Source organism: Poecilia formosa, unplaced genomic scaffold, assembly GCF_000485575.1.
Source record: "Poecilia formosa unplaced genomic scaffold, Poecilia_formosa-5.1.2 Scaffold199, whole genome shotgun sequence".
NCBI classification, from domain to species: Eukaryota; Metazoa; Chordata; class Actinopteri; order Cyprinodontiformes; family Poeciliidae; genus Poecilia; species Poecilia formosa.
Genome location: NW_006800138.1, coordinates 1,026,045 through 1,037,332, shown reverse-complemented (window position 1 = coordinate 1,037,332; position 11,288 = coordinate 1,026,045). Strand labels below are relative to the sequence as shown.

The 11,288-nt window shown below is 37.3% G+C and overlaps 1 protein-coding gene across 2 annotated transcripts in view; it reads right to left on the bottom strand.

The window, feature by feature from the left end:
- Nucleotides 1-701: 701 nt before the first annotated feature.
- Nucleotides 702-11,288, bottom strand: part of kndc1 (kinase non-catalytic C-lobe domain containing 1) — a 41,273-nt gene continuing 30,686 nt past the window's right edge. For both annotated transcript variants that reach the window (XM_016679005.1, XM_007566799.2), the window contains exons 24-31: nucleotides 10,621-10,779; nucleotides 9,135-9,341; nucleotides 8,904-8,986; nucleotides 8,240-8,393; nucleotides 6,541-6,663; nucleotides 5,685-5,744; nucleotides 5,345-5,502; nucleotides 702-3,098 (exon numbers count right to left, since the gene is read on the bottom strand). In XM_016679005.1, the coding sequence (XP_016534491.1) occupies nucleotides 2,870-3,098; nucleotides 5,345-5,502; nucleotides 5,685-5,744; nucleotides 6,541-6,663; nucleotides 8,240-8,393; nucleotides 8,904-8,986; nucleotides 9,135-9,341; nucleotides 10,621-10,779 (1,173 nt within the window). In that variant the 3' untranslated portion in view covers nucleotides 702-2,869. The remainder of the gene's footprint in view (nucleotides 3,099-5,344; nucleotides 5,503-5,684; nucleotides 5,745-6,540; nucleotides 6,664-8,239; nucleotides 8,394-8,903; nucleotides 8,987-9,134; nucleotides 9,342-10,620; nucleotides 10,780-11,288) is intronic.

Sequence of the window (11,288 nt, the reverse complement as noted above, 5' to 3'; positions counted from 1 at the left end):
TTCTGACAATGTCCATCAGAATTGTAACAATCTGCAAATCTGGGAACCTTTACATGCCAACAGTCCATTTTAAAGTCTAAAAGGTCAGAACAGTATCTGTTTTATTTTATAACTTAAACATTTTTGATGTATTTTCACACTTTCAGATAGAGGTAAAAAAAAAAACAGCATCACCTGTTTTTAGCCCAGTGACTGTCAGTGGGGCTTGAAAAGTAAGTTAAGGCATACATGAGCAACAGCGCCCTCTGGAGTCACAATACCCAGAAAGTCCCACACTTTGGTGTAACAACTGCATGAATTATAAAATTCAAAAATACAATCATTTTTGGTCCAGTCAAAGACCACATCATAAGACCACATTCGGCTAACAGCAACAGTCTTCAGTGTGGAGTTTGTGTGGTATACTGAGGGAATAAGGCTTAAAGTTATCTTTTTTCACAGAAGTTATAAAAAGTTATTCAAATTGACGTTTTTTTTTTTTTAATGAAAACATGTCGACTGTTTCTTCAGGCATACAGGAACGTTGAATGCGTTACAGTAAATTTGCTGTTCGTTTTTAGCTTTTAACCTCTGACGCTTTGGGAACGTACGTTATTTGGAAACATTAGCATTCTTTTGGAAGTCTCACAATTAATCGTCTTACTACACACAAACACTGAACTTCACAGTTAAGCATGCTGATATAAGATGCTTAAGACAACTTAAAATCTCAAAGCCATGATAATCATGTGTTTTATTTAAGTGATGGTAAAACTCCTTACTGACTGCCCTTGGCATGAAGGGAAGAAAAAGATTAGAATGAAGTGAATTACAAATATCAAGAGAATATTTAATCAGCAAAAATCTGCAGTAGCAGGTCAAACTTTCAAAACCAGAAGTTAGAAAATCTGCCACAAAACAGTTGGATGAGTAAAACTACAAGGAATTCATTACACAGAAAATTAATGTATGATTGAAAACCTTGCAACTTATCCAGTTTATAATATGAATGCATGTTGACCCACATGAAACAACAGAATGTGATTCATTTAAAACTTGCACTGGAATAAAATAGCAAAAAGTCATGCATTACTGTATACATCATTGCACAAAACAGTTTTAATGTTAAGTAGCTCAACAGATAATTTACTGTGGAAAATGTGAAAGACTGCTGAAAAAAAATAACATTTCCATCTAAAGCTCATAAATGTATAACATAGAAACACAGCTGCTGAAATTGTGCTTTAGCTGAGTCAGTCCCAAGCAAAGAATCACGTTGTTACATTACTGCATGTGCAAGTTGTGATTTTTAGGCACCTATATCATTTCGATGGACATGCATTTCACATGTTCAGGCCACAAACAATTATAGATTAGAGAAAACATACCAAACAAATTAAATACATTATACAAAAAATATGCATCAGCTAAGAAAAAAAATCATCACAAAAAAACATTGTTTAAGTTTGTTGAAGGAACAAAATGCAAACAAAAAATATATCCATCCGTCGTCTATCCTCACTTATCCTTGCAGGGTCACAGGGTGTGTGGTAACTCTGTACTGATCATTTGGTTTGACCTGGACGAGTCGCAACTCCATCACAGGACACACACACACACACACACACCTACCTAATATCAATTTACAGAAACCAATAACACTAATAATTATGTGGACTGTGGATGGAAGCAGGAGTACCTGGAGAGAAATACAAGCCTGCACAGGAGAACATGCAAAAAGACGCCAGGCTGGGATCTGATCCCAGCAACAAATCAACCTGAAAACAAACAAAAACATAAATCAAAATGAATTTTAAAAATATGACGAGTTTGAGTTTTGATTTAAGTTTGCCTAGAAGTTTATTTACAAATTTCTTCTGTTTTTGCTTTTCCACCATAACTAAAAGTTTCAGAAAAGTAATAATGTTAGACAAAGATAAGCAAAAATACTTTCAAAATGCATCTTTTTAAATGATTATTTAATTTACTAGGGACAAAAATCTATTCAAACTGAAATGTTAATGCCTCTAAACCCTATAACTGGTTGCAGCACCTTTGGCCACAACTTCCATCAAGGAATTTTGAAACATGAAAACTGCAGAGGAATTTTATCCAGCTCTTGGTTACAAAACTGATATAATTTAGTTTGAGCAGGAACAGTCTGTTTACATCCCGACAGATTTAGATCTGAACTACTTCAAATTTCTTCATTATTCGTTATAGGCACTGCGATTTATGAAAATTAATTAATTAATTTTTATCCATAAGCAATATTTAACACAAAACGCAATGTTTTACAATTGCAATAAATACTGTTAAGTAACTGAATCAATAGATATAAACAGCTTATATTATGATGTTGTACAGATCTAGTAGGATCTAAATGAAGGTTTCACATTGTACATTATCCACTTTTTTCAGTTCAACCTCTCTGTGTCACACTTTACAGTCACTGTATTTTAGTGGAAACATATTTAAAAGTCAAGCACTTTAAATGCTGTTGTCTGATAACTTTTGGATGGATGAGATAAAAGGCAACTCTTGATTTCAGCAATTTTGCTTGTTATCTCAAATTTCTTTGGCTCAGGGCATGCTGCATTGGTTTTAGAGATATTTCAGCCTACTTCATGCTGTCACACTGGTTCTATTTAAATAATACATGGGACAATTAATTAGACAATTAAAAAGCAGTTTTTGGTATTTCAGATAATTCTGTCTGACATTTGAATTTGTTTGATCATCTGAAACATGTGACTGAGACAAGGAAGCAAAAACAGAAGATGTCTGTAAGGGAGCAAATACTTTTCCACAGCACTGCAGCGTAATAAGTCTGGACGCAGGGCAATGTCCTGGATTTGAAGTTCATCTCTAAAATGAGGCAAAGCAGGCTTCACTGGAAAGTAGCTTTCACCCTCCTCAGCGTGTCGTGGATCCTCCGTGTCTGACGCTCGCTGGACCGTTGAAAGTTGGCATCGCTGTCAGCGGCCAGCAGGTGGATGTCCGTCATGGCGAACCGGGCGATCCGGCGGCGCAGGTAGGCCTGAAGGTCCTGGTCTGGGCTGTACGGGTACACAACCTCCTGGAAGGCATGGACCTGACTCACAACCTTTGCGATGTTCCTGAAACCACAAGAACCAAAGAGAAGTTTAAAGAAACGCAGAAAGCAAGAAACAAGCACATAGGAGATACATTTTCTATCTGCTTTTCTTCTTCTTAATCTCATCAGATTTGACCTGATTTTTTTGGAGCGAGCTGGAAAAACCCAGAATCTATGGTAACCAGCTGTTTTTTCTCCCGACTTCATCATCTGGCTACACACGGTCACCTCTCAGCATCTGGCCACAAACCTTTTTCCAATCAACCCCTCCTCCCACAGGCGCCATCTGCAGCAACACTGGCACCCCAACAAACTACCCAGATTCAACAGCTGTGCCGTCGCCATCCCAGCCCCACTTGTTCTGACCTCAGCATCTGGTCAGCCATATTGGAGTGGAGAAGAAGGACACAGGAAAATATGTCCTTTTTGTGAGTTGGCCGACTTTGTCATAAACTGATTTGCAGAAAAAGTGGGAGGGAAGGCCAGTTCTCATGTAATGATACTAACTGTTCACATTTTGTGCCACTGCGGTGATATAAGAGGATTAGTTTTCCGACTGGATACATGTTACATAGCAACCGGACGTTGTGCAAGTTTAAGCAGAAATCTCACAGCAGGTTGGATAATTTTCCCACTTTAGTGCCATCATCTACATTTAGTGTTTCTGGACTGTATCAGCTGCTAATGCAGAGCATGAACATAAAACTTGAGCCTTATAGTTTCTACATATGTAACACAACTCACAGACAGGCGGCCATATGAAATCTGTTTACTGTTGTCACACATATGTTATGTCAGGAATTTTATTCAAAATGTTAAATTTGTACGTACAGACCGACACATTTTTTGGTATATTTTTAAGATTTAGGTTTATAGCTAATGGAAACCCAAATTAAAGTTTCTCAGAACATTATAATATTCCATCCATCCATCCATCCATCCATCCATTTTCTTTACACCCTTGTCCCTCAGTGGGGTCGGAACATTATAATATTGCATAAGATAAATAAAATTGGATTTTTAATACACAAATAACAGGCAGCAGTATGGACAGTATGTGCATCCAGTACTTGGTTTGTGCTCCTTTTGCATGAATTTCTGCAACGTGGCATGGAGCCGTTCAGCCTGCGCCTCTGCTCAGGTTTTAAGGAAGCCAAAACCAGCAGATGACCTGATTCCCCAAATCATCACTGAATGGAATATTTCTATACAGGACCTCAAGCAACTTGGATTTTATTTCTTCATTATGAGGCCTAAATGAAAATAATCAACTTTAATCTGATATATCTATTGCTTGTGAAACATTTTTTGCCACAGTTTTTCCTTTCACTAAACTTTTCAATAATAGGCTTGAATACAGCACTCTCCGAACAGTATTGACCTTTTGTGACCTAGTCTTTTGAATTTTTAAATTAAAATTAAATAAACTTTTCAATGATTTCATTATCTAATCTAACTTACTGAAATATAGCTACGCATTTAATTTTATTCATAATAACAATAACTCTCCTAAGCTTTGTAAGAAGTCAACATCTCGTTTAGAGATGTTTAGAGTTTAAAATTAGGTTAGTTATGTCTGTTTTTTTGCTCCTGTGTTTGGGACAGTTGTCCTGCTGATCACAAAGTTCCTCATGTTTAACTCTATAATGCTAAGTACAAATGCCGCGCTGAAATCCCGTTTAGTTGTTTTACAAACATGCTGAAGGCCATAAATCTCTACATTGTTGCTCCTTGTTCAAAAGTCTTGCATTTTATTCAGAAGGAATTTTGCAAACCTAAATTCTGATGCAACATTGTTCTTTAGAGAGCAGAGACTTTTTCCAAACAAATTTTATTTTTTTAGTATTTTCCTAATTATATCTCAGTAAGTTAGATTAGATAATGAAATCATTGAAATGTTTATTTAACTTTAATTTAAAAATTAAAAAGACTAGGTCACAAAAGGTCAATGCTGTTCAGAGAGGGCTGTATTCAAGCCTACTATTGAAAAGTTTAGTGGAAGGAAAAACTGGTTCATAATTCCATCATGACCTTTAACATCCAACTGAAGCTTATTGAGTCTAAGATGAAGCTCTTGGGTTTTTGTGCAAGTTTCCAATTCTGGTTTTTGACATTGAGTGACCTAATCATGTGTTTTTTTCCCGTTGTTTCCATTTTTTTATTGAACCACTAAACCGGTAAACACTAAACAGCCCAATCTTGCCTGAATAGAACTGAAAAACCTTTGAGTTTCTGTGTAGATGACATTTTTCTGCATCCAAAGCGCACCTGAGTTTGGTCCACTTATAAGCCCCAGTGGTTAGTGTGAATGCACCGATCTCCAGCTGCTGTACATGCATAGCCAGGATGTGAACGGACGGCAGTGTGGGCCTCGTCCTCTTCTGCTCTGCTCCAATCAGACACAGGTCATCGCTCTTCAGAAACACCTGCAGTTTAACGTAGAACAGATTCAGGACTGACAAACAGGACAGTGTTGGATCTTTTAGAAACTGTGGTATTCTGGATGCGCTGTAAACTCTGAAACTCTCCTGCTCAAAGGGGTTTGTTCCTGTGTCTTTATTGTCTTGCAGCGACTCAGACCCTAAACTTTCTCAGATTTACACATTACCTGAACGGCTCGCAGCTCCTCCAGGATCTCATAGACTTTGGAAGCCAGGTGTTTCCAAGCCTGCCAGCAACAAGTGGATGTTACTCTTTAGAGCATCACTAATGTAAAAGTATATTATACCAAACACTTCACACAAGATATGTGCTGGTTTCTGTTATTAGGGTAAACTAAAGCTTTAACATGACATTGCAGTGATTTAAAGTACTTTGAATTAAATGCCAGAGAAGGTCTAGGAGTTAAGAGTTTTTTGTATCTGGTGAGAGCAAAGTAACAACATCCTCCATAATTTGCAGCACACTTACTGTCAGCTGGCTGAAAGAAGGTTACAGTACTTTTTCTTCACTTACAAGACAGACTAATTTGTCTATTTTGAAACAAAATATGGAAATGGAAAGAAAATGAGTGAAACTCAAGACTTGTATTCAGGTATTAACAGGTTCATTTAGGTTTTATGCATATATGTATATTGTGAAAATATTAGATTGTTTTAGCAGCAAAGGGAGTAGTTTTAATGTTTCTGTCTTAAGAGCATTTTGGTCTATTGTAGAGTTAATGCTGTTATAATACCAGTTGTCAGGGAACCTAATATCTTTTAGAAAAAATATGGAAATTTGCTTCATTATTTCAGCATTGCTGTGTTTTCATTGTGAGATTTTTTAATTACTTTTCATACCTACATTTCCCCTCTCTGAGCTCACTCTGTCTACATCTTATTTGAATTCATTAATGCTAATTTCTCATTTGTGAAACTAATTAAATACCATCCAAGCTCAATCACAGCAGAAAAAAAAATGCTTAGCTCGAGGGCAGCAGGCTTATTAGACAAAGTTAGAAGTTTGTGAGAGTGAAGCCTTACTGGTAATTGCCTGACAGTCATATTCTCCAGACCTCCAAGAACTTGCATGGCTGTAGCAAAGTTCCTCATTTCATAGCAATACTTTCCAATCCATAGATACCTGGTCAGCAAGGCAGCTTGGGTCTGGAAGACAGCAGAGTGTGCAGTGAAGAAAAAAAATAACAAATAAAAATTTGGAAAATAAATCCACGTTTTGTCACATTACCACTGTAAACACCAGTGTAGTTTAGGAGGATTTCATGCCATGGAATATGACACACAGTTTTTCAAAAATAACTAATGAAAACTGTGGTGTAAATTTATATTCTCTGGAGCTACAGAAGCAAAACCACAACTCTCAAATCCTCTCAGACGCTCATGCATTATCTGGAGTTACTGCAGCCATTAACTTTATGCTCTCTCTGTATTTTTCTCTTCATGGTAGACACACATGGCCCTGGATGTCTGGAGGGGGCCATCAGCTGAACTATTGCTGCCAATAATTTCCTTTTCTCTTTCTCACTGAGCCAGGTTCTGCTGGAGGTTTCTTATGCATGCTCCGAGTAAAGGATTGCTGCAAGTCAGTGTCTTGATGCATCGGCTGGGTTTCCTCAGACAGAAATCATCCGAATGACGGATTGATGCATTGTCTTATAACTAGGATCAAATTGGAAATGACAATTAGATTGAATTAACTATATTTCTGTTTATTAATTGATGTGGGACATTTGTTATGAATCGACACTTGAACATGTTTGGATTTAAACTTTTTCATTGTTGTTGTAATGCTTAAGTATTGTTCTCCCTGACTGGATGGTTTAGGTGGATAACCATGTCTGTAAAGGTTTGCAAGCAGTTTTACACTCTTTCCCTTTTGGATGATGGAAAGTGTTCAAAGGATGGGATGTTGCTCTGCAACCTAACTTTATCCTTGACCCATGCCTTGGTCCTCCACAGTTGATAGGACTGTTGCCTTGCAGCAAGAAGGTCTTTCTGCATGGAGCTTACATGTTCTCCATGAACATGCGTGGGTTTCCTCCCACAGTCCAGAATCAGAGCTGTTATTTGGTCTCTCTACGTTTCCTCAGGTGGCTGTTTGTCCTCTGTGTTTGTGTGTTGCCATGTCATGGTTTGGCAACCCGTCCAGGGTGTTGCCGCCTCAATGACCGCTGAAGGACAACAATGAATGGAAGATGGCTGAATGGATTTATTTCCCTTCTACTTCATTTTTATACACAACTTTGTGTTTGTCTGTTACATAAAATCTAACAAAAATAAACAGGATTTTGATGCTAATGTGTCAAATGTGGGAAAAGATCAAGAGGAACTCTTCTTTTTGTGAGTCACTATAGAAGGAGAAATGCAAAAACAATATATGTTGAAATCGTAATATTAAATCTCATCTTGAATACGTTTCTGTCAAATCAAATAAATGGATATTAGCAGATATGCACCTTGAAACTCTTCAGACTAACATGGCTTCAGTGGAACCAGCTGAACTGTCGGGGTAATTTAGGAGGATGTCAGCATGTAAAGTATAGTTCTTGTCAGAAGATGTTGAACAGTATCAGTGACTTGTCAGCCTGTGAAGTGATTTCCTTCAGAAATCTTCCAGGTTTGAGATTTCTCTCTTTGCTCCTGACACCAGAAACGACACTGAAACCACCACACACTTCTAACACACTTCCCTGTTACTTTCATCGGTTACAGCTCCTCTCACCTTTGCAGAGTCACATATGACTATCTCTGCAGAGATCCAGTTAGTGACACTCTCAGCGTATGTGAGCAGCTGCTGGAGGAAGCTGTCTGACAGGCTCCCCTCTAGTACAAGCCCACTGCTGCCCTCTGCTGGCGGAATAAGCTGTGACACGTTCCTAGGTGGCAAAACAGATGAATATATCAGAAACTACCTCTGACACCAGAGTCAAAAGAGTAGGATGGCGTATAATATGTTCAACTTCTGAAACTCAGAACATTTCCAGAAGTTGAAAATGTTTGTCTTTGGAAGCACAGACATGTCAAAGTTTTTTTCTAGAATATTTCTGAGACTTTTCTTGCAAATTTTAAACTTTTCAGCTCAGAAACTGATTTTTTTTTCTTGAATGTTTCAGAGATTAATCTAACAATTTCAAACATTTTTTAAAAAACTTTTGAAGCTCAGAAAATGTCCTTGTTTTTTTCTAGCCATTTTCTGAGATTAATCCCAACATTGATGAGTTTTTTGGTAGAATTTTTTTCCGTTTTTCTATCTACAATGGCCAAAGGAAATGTTCAACCAGCAAAAGAGTTTGCTAGAGATAATCCTAAAGATAACTACTAGAGGCTCATATGAAAAAAATAAATAAAAGGACTTTCAAATACAGCTTTTTGTTTTTCCCACTCACTTGTTTGGGCTGCAGAGTTTGTCTCTGACTCCTTGTGTTCTGGACTTCAGGAAATTAACTGGATGACATCCTTGGAAAACTTCCTGCAATGAAAGACAATTCCAACTCAAAGCTTAATCTGGTTGATACAAATCAACACCTTTCAGTGTTGTTATAGAAATATCTCCCTCTAGCGTTTGAAATGGATAACAACAACGTCTTGTGAGGAACCTGTATGGAGGCTGACCAAACCTGCTGCAGGAGCGTCAGCTGCTGGGCTATGTGCAGCGCGCTGAGCTCCTTTTGGCTGAACGGGAGTCGCTCCTCACTCTGCAGGCACACGTTGGACAAATCGTGCATCAGGGAGTCGTAGCAAGGAGCAGGCAGGGCTGCAGCAATCGAGAAGGTCTTCTCTTTAGACATGGAAGCAGAGGGCTCCACAACTCGTGAGATCCTCCACTGTAAAGTTCACAGTAGATGTGTGTTACATAAACCCCCGATTCTATTAGTTTACACACCAGTGGAAGGCCATCATGAGCAAAAAGAAGAACCGTTGTTCCCAAAGCTGCAGAAATCTTCACTAAGCTTCTCCAGATAAGAGCATCACAGATTCGCTCTGCTTCAGATACGGATTTAAAAAGAAAATCTACTGATTTATGTGCTTAAAGAGATGGGTCATAACAGAAATACAGCTGGTTCAGAAAGAATAGCTTGCTGACAGATGTACACAGAGCTCCATCTTCTTACAATACTTTTTTCTCCCCAAGTTTTTTTCCATATCGCAAAGCAATTAACAGATTTTTTTCAACCTCTTGATAAAGCAACAGTAAAAAAATATTAGAGTATTCAAAAATACTCTAGTTAAATAAACAGTTTAGCTTTCCTGTAAATCTGATTTAATACTTAGTTGTATCCTCACTGTTTATGAGAGCAGCTTCTCATCTGTCAGGTTTCTGGCAGCAGATATTTTACTTACATAGTGCTTTAAGTACTTCACGATAAAAAATAAACACAAATAAAATAAACACAGATAAAATACATATGTGTGCAAAATGACGCTAGTAAACTAAGCCTTAAAAACAGCAACGTTAGATCAGCCTGTAAGTATTTTATTGGATTAAAATCCGAGGATTGTGTTGGACACTCCATAACATTTAGCTTGGTGTGTTTCAAAAACAATTTCTCTCCTGCTTACGCAATACGAACTCTTCAATTATAGTTTAAAAGTGATTTATGATAAATGACATGATAAATAGACTTCATACACCGTAGTAGGAGCAAATATCTGAGTCTTTACCATTTGGACTAATCTTTTCAGTTTCTTTTTACATTTTTCTGCTTTCAGTTCATATTTTTTCTGCATTTCTTTTTGTGTCTTAAATCAACTTTTTAATCAAATATCGACCAATTCACCAGCCGATTCATTCAGACGTTCGGAGGGAAGTAACCAGGGCTACATGTTTGACATTTTTTACAGAATGGATGACTTCACTGATTAAACTCCAAACTGCTATTTTTTGAAGATGCACCATTTTATCTTTTATCATTTAATTACACACAATCAACAGTGTGCATGTTCAGATAACTTAGTATGCTGTTTTTCTATGTCTCCAGTGCAGATTACAGGAAATAATTTGCTATTTAAAGTACGGTTCATCCAAGCCAGTGAAGGATCTGTGCTGTAATTCAAGTTAAAATCAAAATTAAGGAACAAAGCAGCAAAAAGCCAAACTCAGACCTTCTTGCTAAGATCCTCAGAAGATGAATGCAAACACACAGACTCCTCTTCTTCATTCAGGCTGATCAGACTTCCTGTAACCTGACCCAGCGTGGCGGAGTTTGGATGGTTGTAGAGGACGGAGAGAACAGCCTCACCTTGACTGTCAACTGGAATCACCTGTGGAAAGTTAAAGTGTAAAAACTTTAAAAAATCTCTAAAGTACTGAACGTCAGCCAGGGGCAGTTCTTATATAAATCGCACTTTTTATGTTTCTCTATTTTAATAAAAGGTGTTTGTACTGGTAAAAAAAAAAAACACCCGCTATTTTTAAGAGTTTACAACTACAAACAGGTTTTATAATTCTTAAATAATCTCTAGGTCATGCCTCAGGCTTCTTGCCCTGAGTAAAAAGAAATCATACTGAGAACAAAGTAAAAGGCCATGAAGTAAAAGGATATTTAACATGATTTATCTACACTGACTTGTAATAATAGTTTCTATTTGTGTGTATTTTGCTGTAATTCAGCCATATTTCCTTCCAAACCTCACACTGGGTCAACATGTGAGGCATCCAGATCCCCTTTGAATGCAAAAAGTATATTTTCTTTACAGTTTATATTAATTAGATTGGATTTAGATGAGTATTGTTCAAGTAATAACACACATCTGGTTCACATTTGTTAAAA